The sequence below is a fragment of the Pomacea canaliculata genome, linkage group LG7, assembly GCF_003073045.1.
Source record: "Pomacea canaliculata isolate SZHN2017 linkage group LG7, ASM307304v1, whole genome shotgun sequence".
NCBI classification, from domain to species: domain Eukaryota; kingdom Metazoa; phylum Mollusca; class Gastropoda; order Architaenioglossa; family Ampullariidae; genus Pomacea; species Pomacea canaliculata.
The window spans coordinates 26909615-26928260 of record NC_037596.1 but is presented as its reverse complement, the minus strand read 5'-3'; the positions used below and the strand labels follow the sequence as shown (position 1 = coordinate 26928260).

Here is an 18646-nt window from a genome sequence, read left to right as displayed (position 1 = left end):
ATTCAACCTCTTACCGAGATATTTTTAGATGCAGTCCAGTAGACCTGTGTAAAGTCACGCTCATCTCGACTTACTGCCAGGCTGGCAGATGTGAATGCTGGAGTGGACGTGGTCGTGAGGCAAGCAATATTGTGGGGTGGGGAAAGGGATCATCTGTGTAAACAGCTTCGGTGTGTTCCTATACAAGGCTAGCTACACGACCCCAGTCTTTCCTTTGGCCTCGAGCCTTTGTCCGCCGCTTCGAGTTAACCGGCAGCTCCATCTTTATTAATTATGTAGTTGTTCTTGTTGGTGATCGAGTTCGTTGTCAGAGACAGGTGATCATTTTGTGTCAGCAGCAGCGCTGTACTCCCCTCCCCCGCTCTCTCCTCTTTTTTTTTTTAATGCCCCGGAGTTTTGTCCGTGCACGGACATTGCACTTGTTTTCTGTTTGTTTGGGGAACCTGGAGTTATTCATTCACTCCAGGTATTGATTGTGCGTTACGATAACGCAGTCCACAGAAACGAGATCATTTGACTGTCGATCACGAACTGTCTCGAAAGAATGTAATTAGACTGTGCTGTTGACATGTAACCTCAGAGCTTTCCTACCTCTGTTAGCCCTATAGCGGTCGTGGGGGTTGAGAAGAATGCGGGTACACTATCGGCGGTTTTTTTTTGAGAAAAAAAAAAACGAATCGTAGGTGTGGAGATGGGTGCCAGACAAGGGCCAGCGGCCTGCAAAGATGTATGTGTGGGTTCGGGACGGAATCACACTCTGTCACTGCGTTAAATTTTCATAGACTTTCGTTACAGGTCCACCGCCAAAGAAACCTGCATTAATGCATTCGGGGAAGACATTATGGTCGGAAGATTACTATCAAGACACGTATGGGTTTTTTTTTTTTTTTGTAGACAGAGTTAATATTTATTGTATTGATGGGTTGGCGGTGTCTTTATGTCTTGCTACTGCTTCTTGGCTTCATAGTCCTCACGGATACTGAATTTACTTGAACAGTATCGATGGCACAGCATTGGCTAGTATTTTACTACAAACTGTGGAATGATACATTTTTATCTTAATTTAACCAGTGTAATATTTCTTCGTTGCGCCGGAAATTTTTAGCACGTCTGCTGTCGTGAAAACCTGTGTTTTGCCGTGCGTCTACAACTTTGTATTCAAGTTGACCTGTGACTTTCGCGCATGACTTCATGTTATATATTCTCCGCCACCCCACCCCACTGCGACACGGCGACGCTCGGGAAAAAATGGGAGGCGCCTGTGTTCTAGCCCCCTTCTTCTCGCCAGTTTCATTTCCATTGTCGAGAAGAAGTCGACCTAAGTCGATAATCTTTAGAGGGAGGGGGTCACTGCCCTCCCTTGACCAGCCCACCGCACAACAGAACGATTCATAACACGAGATAAATGACCAGATGCAAAGGAGAATTATGATGGAAAAGTGTGTCGGGATTTGTAAAGATAAAAGTTATGTACCTGCGGACTTGTTCTGCTCCATCTTCGTCTCTAAGTACGGAGCAGTCAGCGTGGATGTTATTTATCATTAGCAGGTGACAGGCGTACTGTGGAGTAAGTCAGTTAACCGATGTAGCAGACTGTGGCGGAGGAATCAGCTGCAAAAAAAAAAAAAAAAAAATGCAAAAAAATGACGATTGTGCAGAACTTTCCGGGATTTGTACATGACAGCATCTAGAGCAGGGGTCTCAAACTCATATTAGCATGTGGGCCGCAGTGGAAAGTAACAGCCAGTCAGCGGGCCGCACCACGAAAAGAAAATGTTTTTTCATTAAATTTTACGAACACTACTGTCACTGCAGTTAAATGCTAAAATAAAGTTTTTATAATTATTAATTACATTTAGTGTAGTTTATTACATGCACAGGCAGTTTAGTTTATTAAAATAAGTTGACGTTGTCTCTGTCACTAATAACGGGGGTAATTTTCACTGCGGGAGTTAATCACCAAGCACAACATACATATACACCGCGGACGTGGCCGAGGGCCGCACAAAAATGTTTCGCGGGCCGCATTTGGCCCGCGGGCCGCGTGTTTGAGACCCCTGATCTAGAGAATTTGGGGTGTGGGGTGGGGACGAGAACCCGGGTACATTATTCACGAACTGTGCGCGACAGTTGACTGACACGGTACATTAACAAGACTTATGTAAGAGCCTTAGCTACAACATACACCGGCCTTTGTTTTTTTTCTCTCTCACTTCCTTCTAGCAAGAGCACATGCACTAATCTGAAAAAAGAATCAGTTTTAGAATCCTGACTCGTCAAAATATTCTGAACAGGCCGGTAGAACATTTGTTTGCAGTAGTCTTGTTTTTTTCATCTGTTGCTTGCCTTGCAGTTCACAGTTGTATATAGAAAGACTCGTGGAAGAAATAGAGGACAGATCCTTGTGATAAGCTTTTAATTTTCGATTTTGTCGCGCAGTTGCAGTGCGTTCATGTGTGGAATGAGATGAATAAGTGCACACTGGACTTGGAATGTCATCAGAGGATTTTGCGAGTTCTTTTTAAATGAATGGGCTTGTGTGGCGCTTTTACAGTTTTCTTGCGAACCAATGCAGCATCTTTATATTTTCTGTTTTACTCATCTTTTAGGAATAAACTTGACTTTTTTTTGGGTGTTTTTTTTTTTTTTTGGCAGGGCTGTCTGAATATTTTTGTAACGTTATTGATTATGGTTTACGCCGTGGGCTCAAAACACATAATATCTTTGTAATTACATTTTAATCAGGGTGGTTTTCTGTTTTGATCCACTTCTTGCCAGTAATGTGAAGACAAGCCCGGTCCTGTTAGCTTGTGCCATCTGATACTAAATAATAATACATTCTGTTTTAGTGAAGCTGGCCTGTACTATGTGCGAGAAGGGCTGCTCGCAACATCTCTGATTTTGCTCAATACGAAAGTGCGATTTTTACTGCTCTTGTTTCAGGAGAGAACTGTTAATTACTTGCTTTGAACTTGACATGTTGTTGACTACTCATGAGTTGCTATGTGTTTGAATACAGTAGTCACATGGCTCTGTTTGCCCTGATATTGTTTGACTTTTTATTTTGAACGTTTGTGTGAACTGAATAAAATTTATTTCTAACTGTTGCATTATACCTAGGTCTTGCTTGACGTCTGGGACCGCAGTTATGAAACTGGTGTAACTTTACCCCGAGGTTAGGCATCGACCGCAAGAGTTGCGGCTGGTGGTTAAGTTTTACGCTGATTTCAGCAAAAAGCTAATGAGTGAAAAATGAAACCGTTTCGTCTGCAGCTCAGCTCAAGGGAAGCAAAATCTTAGACGCAGGCAACTGTAGACATTTATAAACATTCATAAAGGTTAATGTGGAAGGAGAAACAAAAATCGCCGTTGACTGGCATGGTACGTGTATATCACTTGCGACAAGAATTGTTTGACTCCATATGTTGGAAATCTGGTATGACTCGTGGGGTAGCGATCGTTTGCGTAGTAATTAATTTAGTAATCGCTAAGAATTAAATTTCTTCGTTACCCCTACCATCCATCTTTACTTCTTCAAGATAAAACACCTTCAGCCTCTACTCCCACTCCCCTCGCCATCTGCCTCCCAAACTCGATTTTTAAAAAGTGAAAATGTTCATGCAGCCACATTCGCGACCTCGCGACTTTCTGATTCACGTCAAACCGCTAGTAAAAAGGGTTCGCTACCAAAAAGATTGTTGACAATGCTCGCAGTATTTAGAGTATGTTCGACAATGACAACTTAATGAAGCAGAGCTCTCACATGTCAAGTAGAAAAATGAAAATTTCATCATTTGAAAAAGACTCGATTTTTCTGGCGTTTTTAAATACTGGCAATGTCTAAGCAGGACCTCGGCCAAAAGAAAACTAGTAGAAGGTGCAAGTGCTATATTTTATGCTAAGAACAAATATATGCCATTTCTCTCAAACACAAAAAAGGACTTGTTTGAAAGAAATCAAAGGAGCAGAGAGCTGTAACCTGAGGTGACCAACTCCAACTCGTCACGTCTCCAAGTGGCAGATAGGAGAATGACCCTCAGATAAGGTTGTTAGCTGCGAAACAAGCCTGGTTCTTCCCTTGAATAAACTGTCGCAGACCGACTGGCAGTGTTCCTACCAGGATGGGATGGGATGGGATAGCAGGTGGCACTGCTACTCACGGTAGGAAATACATCATGTGTCTAATGACAGGTTCATCACGCGATTAAGAGCCGTGTTATAAACTCTGGGCAAACAATCCCCTCTGTGCTCGCAGGATAAGATGTATACTTGTACAGGCCATGAGCTAAGGGTAGGTAACCCTGAAAAAATCTGGAGGGCTGAAGACAGGTGTTGGGCCACTCTAATTAACTGCAATTAACCACAACACCATGCAACAACAGCCACTATGACACTTGGAGACAGAATCGACAGAGAGCTGTAATTATATCATTTTCTTTGAGGGAGAAAATCTGCTACAATAATTGAAATATCAAGTATCAGTGAGTGATATGCTATTAACACTGAAGCATAAGAAGCTGTTTTAAATGTTTTTGTTTCACACAGGTTCTCATGAAAACATGCAAACATGACTTTACATCTTTAAAAATACATTTTGTTGGAAGAAAAGAATTATGGTAAATGAAACTAAATCTTTGTATCACATTACATAATGCAGTAAACAAACATATCAGGTCAATTTCAAACTTCTAAATAAAGAAAACTTTGTTCTAAAATATTATTTACTTATCCTCTGAAATGCCTTAGGTGCAGACTAATGCTTTTGATAAAAATCTTTAAAATATCTGGACCAATATTTTAGCTCTTTTCTCTGGCATTTGTTTTTCCGACCTAATGCTTGAAAAAAATAATGCTGTATTTTCTAAATATAGTCTCAAATCTAAAATTTATGATTTGCTACAAACTTAAGTTGATTAGCCATTCAGTCAATAAAATTCTCAGTCAACCACTTTTATACTTGAGCACACAAAAAGGTGCACGCATGCCCATACACATTCGTGCACATCCACTTACACAGAGCTGCCATAAAAAACTATTTACAGAACAGGAATTCCTGTGTGTCAATATACATTAGATGCTGCAGACAATTATGGCACAACCACAAATAACTGATAAGGAACAAGTTTGCTTTTTTCATGGCATGAGTGGATCCATTTAGGCTTCACAAACACCAGTTCAGGGTTCTCCAACAATGCCTGGAATTTGAAACACACATACACACAATGAAGACTGTAAGTGTAAAAATGTTAAGCATAATTAAAGGTAACTAGTTCTGTAGTAAGAGAAATAACCAAATAATGGTGTTGATTCCATTCCTTTACAATCCTAACACAATAAAAGTAACACATATTAAGGTGTGTAACTATGTAGAGAAATTCTACTGTTAATAACGTAATGGCTCCTTCCCTAACACAATTTATGGTTCTCAAGAAAAAAAATTGTCACAATGACTGTAAGTCCAACCATTGGTGGTTAGTAAATTCTATTCCATAATTTTTCATTAGGATTAAATGGCTCAGAGCTCATTTATAGGCAAATGTGCAGTAACCTTTCCAATAGAATTACTCGTATACGTACAAAGAACAGCATATGAAAGAAAAGAACTGTAATGACTACGAAGATTATAAGTGTATGAATACTGAATATAAATCTGTTTCCATAAGAAGAGAAACATAAAGCAGTGTTCATGTATTCCCTTAACATCTACAAAAATATGAAAAGTATTTCTGGACAATTCAGCCTTGTACCTTACCTCTTCAAAATTATCATCCCAACGTTCACAGGTGATGATATATTTCACCCGCTTGTTCATGTAATCTTCCAGAACTCTGCAAACAGAAAAAATATCAACATTTAATACCAGGTCTCTACTTGCCACTTGCTTTTCTATTCTGTAAATAAAGAAGTGTACATTTTAATAGCACTATTTTCTTCTCACCCATTGTATGCTGCAATATATCGAGCCAGCAGTCGCCGCTCTTGAGGATCAAAGTTTCCATAAAAGAAAAAGTGCATGTTTTCGAAGAAGTCAGGAAGGTCTGGCAACCCTGAATCTGATTCATCATTCTCCTCTTTCACAGAAACAGTACCCTTGCGCTTTTCACTGTCCTCAGCAAAATCATCAATTGGAACTGTGTCAGATGTGGCTGGTTTGGAGTCATCATCAACAGAAACTGTGGCTGCAGATTCTTCGTTATCACCTACTGGAACTGTTGCTGCAAGAGTTCTGTGGTTGAAAGCAGAGGATGTGGTTGCTGATGCTGCTCCTTGCTCCTGTCCACTATCATCATCAACAGCCAATGTCGAACAGGAAAAGAGGTTTGGCTCATCCTCATCTGTAGAGTCTGCATACAGCTGAAGAGTGGCGTTTACTTTTTCCTCTCTCTTTACTTCAGAAGTGTCTCTGTCCTTCACAGGCAACCTTTTAACGTTGACCTCTTCCTCTTGTTTAGCCTCAACCTTTGTGTCTTTAGCCTTTTTCGCAGCAACCTTGACCTTTGCTCTATGGAGAAAAGAGTGATAAAAATTCTTCAAAAATTAAAATCTGCAACTAGCTGTTTGATGTTGTAGCTAGTGTTCTTGAATTTTTTTGAAAAACAGTAACTGTAGACAACACAAATTTTGGTTATACAGTCAAATCTCCCTACTATGCCACCTACCGGGACCGAGCAAAAGTGGCATAGTAGCGAGAGTGGCATAGTAGAGAGGATTCGTAAAAACGGCTTTATTTGTTCAAGTTACCCGTCAGTCCAAAGCAGGGGTGGGCAATTAATTTTCCCAAGGGGCCGCAAGAGAAATTGGGATGGTTTTAGAGGGCCGGACTAATATAGTTAACTCAGTTTTACCTAATACTTCGCTAGCTGTCTCCTCTCATTCTCTCCCTCACCTCTTCATCCTCCACCCCTCCCAACCACATCTGCGCACCTGCATCCTGTCGCTAGTCGACCCCCTCACACCTTCCCTCTGTCACGTGGCTGTCACCCGGCCAGCGACCATCACCCCCCACACATTGCCAGCCTCCACCCTCCCTGTGTGCGTGCTATGTTCCATCCCACCTAACTGCAATGTCCCACACTACAATACAGTATACAGGGTTCCCAGGGATCAGGGATGGTGCCAAAAAAGGACCTTAAAAGGACCTTTCATGCATTCGTAAGGACCTAAGTGACAGTCATCAATGCTTAAGTTTTTCTCTTGTGTGGTCGGAAAGATGTATTATTTATGAATCTGTGGTCTTCTCTATGTTCTCAAATACATGTATTTCTAATAATAAATAATCAAAGAGTTAATTTTGATGCCTGTCTGCCATATTTAGATTAGATAACTTAAAAAGTGTCCTTAGCGCGCTGATAACATACACCGTTAATATTCCAAGTTTTCTAGAAATCTAAGTAATAATAATTGCAAAACCTGAAAGCCATTCTTTGGTGTAATACAAAAGTCAGTTCACGTGTCTCTCTCTCGCACACACACTCTAACGGGAAGAGAGAGAGAAATAGAGCTATGCACAGTAGTACTAGAAGATCAAAGTTCAAGAAAGAGTAAGTTTCTAAAGACCTTTTGAAAAAAGAGTGTTTTTTGCGAATACGGAAGGGCAACTAGTGTTGTACAGATGTGTAGACCAAACATGCGGCGAAAAATCGTCGGTATTTTGCGCCAAAGTCGACTCCGGAAATAAATTTGTGGTAATATTTTATCGATAAAGGACTTAAAAGGGTCACAGAGAAAATGTAAGGACCTGTGTGAGAATTTGAAAGGATCGCATGGCAAATAAAAGGACTTAAAAGGCCTTTCAGCGAAAATTCAATATAAAAGGACTTAAAAGGACCTTGCAAGGACCTGGGAACCCTGAGTATAGTAATCGAGCACTGCGCGGAATTTCACAACTTGTGTCTTTTAACAGTCACAAAAAAGTGGCATAGTAGCGAGAGTAGGGGTGGCATAGTAAATTTTTTTTTACATTGAATTTATAGTCGGGACCGAGCAAAAGTGGCATAATACCGAGAGTGGCATAGTAGCGGGGTCGCATAGTAGGGAGATTTGACTGTACATGTATGCCATTTTGACTTCAATGTAATAACAATTATGTGAGAATTCATAAAGTGTACTATCTCAGCCAAAGGTGGACTCGTTGTGCTGAACAAGGTCACGAAATAATCACAAAGATGTAGAATAAAGGACAATGTAAAGACTCGCTGCGAACCGGCAGTCAAGGGCAATCACTGCAACGACAGGTAACAGCTCCAGAGAATAAGGGTTGGTGACAGGAGAATACTGAGAAGACATTGAGTAATCTTGAGAATTTGAAGAAATTTTATCAAATGAAACTGCAAAAGGGTGATCGCCACTTCAGTTTATTCACTGCAGCTCAAGGTCACTGCTGAAGCAAGTGAAGCACTGCGGAATGGAAGCCAGCCAATAGATCCAAACAATTTGCATTTCAAAATAACATTGTATACAGTCGAACTGCAAAACCAGAAAAAGAAGAAAATGCAGCAGAAGTACATGTAAACACGAAGGGCAAAAGCTTTTATCCAAATCGAAGCACGACCACAAAACAAACAAAATCAAGGAGCTGATACTCTCAGCCTGTTAGGCGAAGGGACAGAACTCTCACATGAAAAAAATTTAACTTGCTGAAGAAAGATATTTATGTTTCTCCAATGTTTTCCTGACTAGTTCTAGCACAAATAGATTCTAACTGTTGATCTTCACAGATCTTTCAAAAGAAGATGGCATTAACTGTTTTGAAAGAATGGTAGCAAATTCGCTTCCTACTCCAGAAATGCATGTTGCAAAGTTCTGCTGTGTTACAGGCAAAGATTACCATACTTCATTTGAATACTATAGGCAATAACTGTAAGTCATTTTGTGTGTTAAATTTCCTTCTGCTGCTCTCTTTATGGTGTACATTGTGGCACAGGTGCATAAATACTGTTACTTTGAGTCATGATAAAAAGACAACACAAAATAACAAAGAGAAAAGAGATGTCTTTTATGAACTAAATACACCAGTAAAAATAATACACACAAAATGACTTACAAATTTGCCTTTTTAGCAGAGCTTAATCTGATAGAACGAAAGAGCAGCATAAGAAACAAATACAGTTAGCAGACTACAAAAGCAAACAAGGGAAGAATGGCAGGAAGAGGAAGATGTGAGAAAAGATCAGCAGTTACTAGATGCAGTCAGGAATGAAGCAGGTCTTGGAGCCACCACTGAAAACTTCTAAGATGGTCATTTTGTGAAGCAGCAATGGCAAAACATTCAAGACGTTGGGCCAAAGAAGAATAAGTGGCTGGATTAGTGCCTCATTTGTCTCATTGGATGCGAGAAGTGGATTCTTCATTTGGAAAAGGGTGTGGTGATAAAGTAAGTGTGCTGAACTAGTCTTGAAAAGATCTTACCGCCTGATTTCTTCATCAGTATCATCTGGAGAATCTGTCTCATCTCCATATAAGTGACCTGAGAAAAACAATTTGCTAGAATAATGGTAGAAGAAAACTACTGCTTGCATTTTACTTTCTGTACAAACGATATTAGGACAATAAAAATTTTGCTTAAGTGCAAATCATGTCCCCATCTAGTAGGCAGCAGCTCTTTACAGAAAAAACTGTTAACTTTAAGGAATAACTCTGACAACTTATCTAGCCTCCTGCTCCAAACTTACAAACTGACCCTTGTTAAGCAAAAGTTCAAGACATCCTTAGTTTGCTTATGCTGGCTTAAAGGTAACTTGTAAAGAAGGAAACTGCAAATAGTTTTGAGGGGAAAACATAAGATTTCACCTAAAATATTCCTAGGACAAGGGTTTCATTACATGCCAAAATAAAGTACAACATATCATTATTGTTAGTAGTGTCAAAGAGAGTCTACCAGTTGATTCATTAGAAGTGGATATCTTTTTGTTTGGTGCTGATGATTGGGGTATGCTGCTGCTACTTCCTGAAAATATAAACACTGATGTTAGATAAATGAAAAAAAATAGATGAAATGAGGTGATAACACTGAAAACGAGATATTCAGTTACTGTTGAGTGTAATGACACCAATAATTTCTGGGTGTCTATGAAACATATACAAATACAAACTAAGCTGTTAGCCGAATTTTATTTGATATTCCATGTAAGGCTCTTTTATATTACTATAATAAAGTGTTCTTTCAAGCAACAATTAACATCGCAACATCAAAGGAAACTAATGGGTATCCTGGCAAAATTCATGATTGTTTACTTGCATAATCACCTTTACTGGATGAAGATGATGTTCTTTTAGGCACTGGTTTTGAAGGTATTGCCTCATCATCTGAGCTGCTACCAGGTGATTCAGCATCAACCATGGAATAGCTGCAAAAGCAAAAAAGGCAACACTGGAAATTTAACAAACTTTCAAGACAAATTGAAAGCTTCTTCTGCAATAAAATTGTTAATGTGAACATGGTGTGGTGTGATGTCACAAGGTATGCTTGGCAAAGATTGAAAAATTCAAAATTTCTTTTGCTGCAATTGTTCCCGCAGGGTTGACAAAGGGAGATAATCATGCAGTCGTGACAATGTGAGTTCACTCAGGTCAGGTCAGGTCAGTCCCATGCCCGGTCCGGGCGTAGGGGGGGCCGTCCGGCAGCAGCAACAGACAGAATTTTCCACCCGGTCCTGTCTTGAGCAGATGAGAGCAGGTCTGGCATCTCGCGTTCGGTCCATTCTTTGATGTTGGTGACCCAGCTTTTCCTCGGACGACCACGATGACGGCTTCCTTCGAGGGTTCCTTGTAGGATCGTCTTGGACAGGGTGTTGTGGCGGGTGACGTGACCGAACCAGGCGAGCTTGCGCCGCTTCACTGTTGCCAGAAGGGGCTCATGTGGGCCCACGAGAGAGGTTACGGTGCTCCGTACGTACTCGTTGGTCTTGTGTTCGCGGTACGAGATGCGGAGCAGCTTTCTCAGGCACTTGTTCTCAAAGGCCTGGAGTTTCTTTTCCGTTGTGGCAAGCAGTGTCCAAGTTTCGCAGCCGTAGAGTAGGATTGACACTACGAGGGACTTGTACAGCCTGTGCTTGGTACTGAAGCTGATTGAGTTGCTTCGCCAGATCCTGTCCAGCCTGGACATTGCGGATGTTGCCATACCAATCCTGATACGGATCTCTGCTGTACAGCAACCATCTCTAGTCAGGGTGGCACCCAAGTACTTGAAGCTGTTGACCTCCTCCAGTTTCTGGCCGTTCATGACGATGTTGCTGCTGCTGTTGGTGGTGGAAATAATCATTACTTTGCTTTTTTCTGAGCTTATTTCCATGCCATAGGCCCCCGCTCGCCTGGAGAGTCTGTCCGTCAAATCCTGAAGTTCGTTGTTACTGTTGGGAGTTCACTATTTACATCAATTTAAAATCAAAATAGAAAAATAAAAAAAGCCACATAAAAGGAGAGGTCAGTATGGCTACCAGCATAATGTCAGAAACTGGTAACAGCAGAAATATGTTTACTCTATTTGTAGGACAGAACTGCACTGAAACAAAAGACATGCAGTCCTGAAACTTGAAATTAAGACAGAATCAAAAACTAAAGGTTTGTCACTTAGGTAAAAGACTTAATATGTCTTATAAACTAAGACCACCTCTGCCAGGGTAGTAATTTCTTTTTCTTGTAGCAGTCCAGTATCCATGCCTTGTCCACAATGTGGCCATGTCCTTTTACCTGATTATATTTTGGAGTGTTTGTAAAAGCACAACTGGAAAAAACAAAGGTTTTATTTCACAAAGATATAGTAGAACCTTTCATTAGTGTATGTACTATCAATTTTAAAGGCCATATGCTTCTAACTAGTGAACACATAAATGTGCAGTGTCCTTCACATTTCCCAGCCAATGGTGAAAGATGGCAAGATGGCTTATACCAACTCACCCACCCCTAAAAAAAAACACCCCTGAGGTTTCAGTCCTATGAAACAAGCAAATTTCTGGGTAAATGTTAACAGCTATTTCTTTTCACAAAAGTAACTGTTTGATGACAAAGTAAGGTTTTATCCTTTTAGGAATGTGTCATATTCTGTGCCAGAAGAAACATAGTTTTTGTGCAGCCTAGATCTAAGCACATGGAATTTTTCTGTCTTTTATCCCCTATTACATGTTTTTATAGCTGCTGGGCAAAAGCAGCATTTGCTCTGATGACAAGCCACAGGATTAAGACTTACACGAGATGAGTGCATCCCCGGCCCCAGTCTGGCCTGTACTGAGCTCCCATCTCCAAGGCTTTCTCCCGCAGTTCAGCACGATATGGGTTCTGAAAGCCGCTGAGTACAAAGACAACTTTGTCCATTAGCTTGCCAAACTCTTTAACTGGTGATGATTTGGCAGGTTCAGCTGAGGAAAGAATATGCATAAGACTGACTGACCATCCACAAAATGGCATTTTTCACGGCATTCCTTGTAAATTATAGATTTTATACATTTTCCAGAGCCTGTGGAATAGACACAGACTCATAATAATTTTTTTAAATTTCTGATGCATGATCTAGGTCACAAGCTAAACAGTTGTTTAAAAAATTTGTAAATAAAAATTCAAGACATAAAGCTTTTTTTTTTAATGAATATCAAGTAATACTGCTTGATCCCAAAGGTTCAAATCAAAGTTCAAATAAAATAAATAAATAAAAGTGAAATATTGATAATGCACATATTCAAAGTATATTTTGTTGTAACACAGATTTAGATGTCTTACTTTTGATCTTCTTGAGAGGTGGGGGTGTTTCAGGTGAGTGTGAACTTGCAGTGGTTGACGTTCGCTTCAGTGATGTTTTGGGAGGGGTAATGGTTTCTTCTTCTGTATCGCTTCCTTCATCACTCATTATGTGTTTATTTCGTCCCTTGCCCTATATTTGTTAGATAAAAACAGGTTACTTTTGACTAGATGTTTTGAAATTTTTCAAGGCTGAATTTTACCTTCAAGATCAAATCAACCCTTAAGCCCTGGCCCTGAACAAAAATGTGTTGATTTACATGGCACTACAAAGTCTTATTGCATACACGAATATATTATAAAAGCATAATAAATCTTCAACTGTCTTTGTCTTTTGTAGACAGAATATTATGTAAACAAAATCTAAAATTTAGCATCTATGATGTTTTTTGTTGCCTAATTTTAGGTCAGTCCTAAGCCAAAGGTAGAATCTTTCCGAAAATTTTTTCCTTTGGTGACTCACAGGGCTAGCTTTAGCTGGTGGTGTGAGAGTGGATTGTTTAGCTGGTGTCTTGGAGGTGCTTTGTTTGGCAGCAGCAGGCACTTTAGGGGAGGACTGACTCCCAGATGCTGATGAGTTGCTGTCTCTAGCTCTTGCCCTTGTCTCTTCTGCTACTCGAGAGGCAGCTCTTACAGCTGCTGCGCCTGTGCAACAATATCAAAAAGCCTTATATATATTAATCAATTGCTGGCATAAAAAGGGTGCTCTTACATAACTTTTTGCCTCCATAAATGATTAAATGAGACTGATGAGCTTTATATTTTGTAAAAATATTTTTTTTTTAAATATAGAATAAAATTCCAAGCAAAATTTTGTTTGCATGTTTTTTTGTCTGTAAATGATGAAGTTAAGAATGATTCAAGATTCTTTTATTAATCTGTCACTCTCTGTGGGGTATTGAGATATTAAAATATATATAATATACACTTATTCATGCACATTTCTATTTTTAAGTTTACATGCAATATTTCTCATTTACACATTTACACCAATACACATACACATTTTACTGGTCAGTTTATTAAAGCTAATATATTAAAAACTAATTTTCTGCATCACTCATTCTTTCTTTCTTCTAGCCCTTTAATGTATATCTGCCTATTTAATCAAATATCAAATAATCAAATAAATCAAAGCATATAAACACAAAGGATGTGTCATATGATGTTTCTCTTCCTCTCATTCCCGCCTTAGTCACAGATGCATACACATATTCAATCATATTCTCTTATCTATATATATGTGTGTATAATCTCTCACACACACATATATTCTATTAATTCTTCTAGGTCACCATCCTCGGCAATAACTTTACAAATCAAGCTAATCTAGCAAGGGTCTTTTTATTTAATGATGTTAATAATGCATGGAGTTTATAAGCATGAGAGTTGTGAACAAAGTAAGGTACTTTTATGCTTGTCAGCAAATGTTTTAAAATTAAATAGATAATGAAATTCATTCCCTACATCTTTCTGAACATTTTATAATTTGAGAATATTAATGATCACATTGATTATAATTGGAGTCTAGTTCTCCTAACCAACTCTGGATGTACTGGTCCTGAAGTGACTTATTTTCTTCTTAAACCAGTTACCTGATATGTTTTTCTGGTTTATCCATAATATGCTTGCTGGACTGTCTGGACAGCATTGATATAACTAGACTTAAATATTTCTTTCATGTAAATTTAAGAAAATTTTATATACAATAGTTTCTTACTATTATTTGCATTATCAGCTTCAACCAAAAACAATTTTACTTTTAATAAGAAGTCTCACATGGAAGAGGCCACACTCTCCAAGCACTATACAAGATGGGGAGGACTTATTACTTTGAAAAACATTTGTAGAATCTTTCATGTATTTTAACACAAATATCACTAATATTACCTGCTGCCCACATTTCACAATAAAAGTATTGGGAAAACAATTGTCAAACATATGAAGTTGTAAGTCTAGTGGTAGTTGTGCCTGTTTATGTTTTTTTAAATATAGCAAACATGGCTCTTGATATTCTATCGTATAAATCTTTTTGTGGAACATGAAATTTGGTATTATAATTTAATTTCAGGCCAAGACAGAAAAATAGTCTACTATTTAAAATTTCTCACCATTAAATATAAATGTTGGTTTCTTTTTTATTTTACCTCTAGAAAATATAACTATTTCAGTTTTTTCCTGGTTGTCAAGTTCCACCTGCCACAGTTTTTTTCATGCTGTCTAAAGCAGTCCGTATGTTTTCTGGTGTTTCAGAACAAATATGACATGAAATAAATTACTTTCAGAATTCATCTTTAAAAATTAAAAAAGGCTCTGGTATCAGCTTACCTTTAGGTGTAACAGGTGTAACATCCATTTGTCCTCTGTTTGAAAACAAAGAGCCGACCTTAATGTCATCATCTTCCTCTTCTTCAGTCTTTATTACAAAAGCCCCCAGTCTTTTGACACCTTCATTCTGAACATAAGAACACGTCAAACCCTAATCACAATTTGAAATTCTGTTTTTCACAAATAAACTAGGGTAAAAAAGAGAACTCAGTTGTGACATTAATCTGTGCACTCTTCAGTGAAACCTTAGGATTCAATGAAATCATAATTGCTAACAGTAATCACTTTGGGCATTTGTATCAAGAAAGCTATTTCTAATCAATGACAAATTTATATAAGACTGGTTTATGCATACAATGGTAAAGAAATATATTCTCAGTAAGAAAACTATCCTATAACATTTACCTTTACAACACAGTTGTGGTCCTATGCTCCTTGAGGAGTAACAAGGAATAAACTAAGCTTATAATACAGTGGGGAAAGAATCATAATCTTTTTTCCCCACACCCTCCCACTTATCCATATCTCTTCCTCCCCACTACAAATAAAAACTTTTTTAACATTAAAATCTGTAAGTAATGTCTCTTGTTGTCACCAGTTCTGATAAGCAGCAAAATTGTTTAAATTTTGTCTTGATACATTTCACTTCTCAGTGAAAGGTCGCATGGGGAAGCAGCTGAAAACCCACATGCGTTGGGTGAGCATTTCATAAGTGACTGGAAATATGTTCCACAGCACATACACACACAAAAAATACAAAAAGTCTATTCATCATGGAATGTAATTCCTCAAGCTTTTGGCTTCACATTTTTTAACTGAATCACTTCACTTAACTAGTGCAAATCCAGATGAAAGAAAAAGTTCACCTCAGTTGGCTTATTGGTATCAGGAGGACTGTGAAACTTGATAAATGATAATCCATACGTAGATGTCTGAAATGATAAATTATACTGATTAAAAAAACTAAAAATAGAAACAGACAAGACATCCCTATGCAGCTACAAGTGCTCTTACACCTTTCGGTAAACAGCAGTGCTGTATCATTACACATTTTAAAATTGAAAAAGGAAACGATCAGTTTAAAGCAATGCTTTTCTACCTTGTTAAAAGGCTGAGCACAGACTATTTTCACCCTGTCCCACTTCTCCAAGGCAGCAGGTTTGGACAATTTGTCTGGCCCAAAAATGCGCACAGTATTTCGATTGGTCCCATTACGGCTGTCAGCAGGATTCATAAAAGAAGATGACACTAACAAGACCTGGAATTAAAAGAAAAATAAACATTTATAAATGATAAGAAAAGAACAATTTGCCACAATTGAACGTCACAGTCATATAATTATCAGAATCCATTTTACCTGATAATCTAAACTGGATGTTGACTTTCCTACAAGGACCTCTACAAAAGCTGATCCTTCATTGCCAATATCAACAGAGTGGATCTGGCTTGCCTTTTCAAACTGAAACAAAATAATTTGTTTTCTGTAATTTCTTTTTAGTTTTAACATCAGTGTTTTATCTTTATCTATTTGCACTCACTAGTATCAGTCAGATTCCAAGACTTTTTCCACTGACCTGCATTATCTTTATTCATGTACAGACAATATTTGAAAGATCCCTTTGACCCAGCCATATTGATCTTAACCCAAAGTAAAAATGACCCTAGCAAAAGACCAAACTGACCCACATAATATGCATAATCAAGTGTCAAATTTGCAGCACAAACAATATTTCTTGTGTGTCATGCTTGAGCAACATATGGCTCTGTTGACAATATTTGATGGGAATAGCTACTCATGTCATCAGTGATCTAATAATCCTTTTGCATGGTTAATGAATGATAGGATAATTTGGTCTTGGCAGGGGTTGATCTGACTCTACGTTCAGGTCAATATGGATGAGTCATTTGGTTTTTAATTTAAAGTGACTGCTAAAAGAGCAAATATGCACACATCCTAATCAGCCCTTTTCATGGCCCCATTACCATAACTGCTGTCACTAAAGTTGCTCCATAATTTTTGAAAATCGCAGTCAATAACAATAATAATAATAATGAGGATTTACATAGCACTTTTCCAATGTTTGGCTCAGAACACTTTACATAAACAATATACAGACTGAATCATCAACAACCATGCACCCATATTCAAGTATAATAGACATGCTCACTTCTACAACACACACCAGCTCATATACAAAGTGAATTACAGACACATGTTATGCATGCTGATGGTCAGGAAAGGGTCACAGTGAAGTTGCTGTTCTGAAAAGATGTGTCTTAAGTTTAGACGTAAAGATGGTAAAAGAATCAGAGTGTCGAAGGCTTATAGGTAATCTGTTCAAAGTTGAAGGGGCTTGGTAGGAGAAAGGCCTCTGTCCAAACACTTGGTGTTGGAAGATGAGCAAAGAAGTTGTCCAGGCGTATAAATGGGAGAGAGTTCGGAGAGGTACCGAGGAGCAGTGCCAGAAACAGTGAAGTTGAAAGTTTGAAGGCTATATGATCCACGAGTGGCAGCCAGTGAAGAAAGTGAATGATAGGTGACATATGTTCACATCTAGATGGTTTGCAGATGAGGCAAGCAGCATTATTCTGGATCCTCTGAAGTCTTTCAAGAAGATACTTGGGAATTCCAGCTAAAAGAGAATTACAATAGTCCATCTTTGAGAACACAAAGGCACAGATTAGAGTTTTATTTGCATCAGTGGCAAAACTGTTACTAGCAGTGTTAGCTGCAAAATGTAGTAAGAGAAAGAAATTATTCAAAATAAAATTCAAGCAATAGATATGACGTGATGAATACAGTCAATGCAAGAATACTTCTGTAATCAAGAGACCTGCAAAATAACAGTAGCATTCGTTTCTCCAACTGTTGCAGTTCGCCATTTATGAGTGCCCTCCGCTTTCAGCAAATTTTCCGCTGGATTGTTCTGTAACAATTGTAAAACAATATTCTGTTCAAACAATATAAGCCAAAATCTAAAGTGATTTGATTAGGATGAGTTGTTGCTGCTGCCTTAGAGTAAACGAATAATCAAGGTATGAAGGTAAGATCAATCTCAGTCCGTCGCCAATTTTTATTTGTATTCTACGATACACGCTGTCGTTCCAGTTAAGTCAAAATATACTTCCACGATGATATTAGTTTGAAATAGTGCGGAAATTGAAATGTGCACATATTATTTAAATGAGCACTCCAATTACGTTGTCATCGTCTTCTCGCTCCCACAGAAGAGTAAACTTACCCTATTCTTCTGAACTACAAGAAACAACATCCTTCACTCGAATCTCCGGCATTTTGCTGGTTGCAAATTAATCGCAATAAACAAGTTGTGAAGTTGACCTTTTTTATGGTGATAGCATGCTTAAACATCGTATCTCGCGGAAATAACCTCGCGGCACAGTAGATTTTTTATTCTGATTGATTTAGACATGTTTTTATTATTTTTCCACACACTATCTGAAAATATAGTAAGCTTATACGCTTGTTACATGCTGTGATGATATTTTTCTAAAGTGAAACACACTCTTTTGTAACCCTTTGAGGGTATTATCTTGTTCTCATAATGCTCACTTCTAAATTTCTCAACTT

At 38.4% G+C, this 18646-nt stretch overlaps 1 protein-coding gene across 1 annotated transcript; it reads right to left on the bottom strand.

Annotated features, from left to right (window-relative positions):
• Positions 1-4399: 4399 nt before the first annotated feature.
• Positions 4400-18604, bottom strand: LOC112568206 (DNA repair protein XRCC1-like). Its single transcript, XM_025245379.1, has 16 exons — positions 18300-18604; positions 17892-17984; positions 16415-16516; positions 16157-16315; positions 15924-15989; positions 15058-15184; positions 13193-13374; positions 12712-12862; positions 12185-12353; positions 11609-11722; positions 10246-10346; positions 9878-9946; positions 9409-9466; positions 5939-6502; positions 5753-5828; positions 4400-5195 (listed from the first exon to the last, which is right to left on the bottom strand). Exons 1-16 carry the CDS (start codon positions 18327-18329, stop codon positions 5088-5090), a joined length of 2169 nt encoding a protein of 722 aa, XP_025101164.1. The 5' UTR covers positions 18330-18604; the 3' UTR covers positions 4400-5087.
• Positions 18605-18646: the final 42 nt, after the last annotated feature.

Excerpts from the sequence above, each read along its gene's own strand:
- LOC112568206 (XM_025245379.1), bottom strand. The coding sequence starts at position 18,329 with ATGTTGTTTCTTGTAGTTCAGAAGAATAGG. Across the intron at positions 11,723-12,184 it reads CGGGGATGCACTCATCTCGT|TTGTGCTTTTACAAACACTC; the intron begins GTAAGTCTTAAT and ends TGTTTTTTCCAG. Across the intron at positions 5,829-5,938 it reads TATATTGCAGCATACAATGG|AGTTCTGGAAGATTACATGA; the intron begins GTGAGAAGAAAA and ends TTCTGTTTGCAG.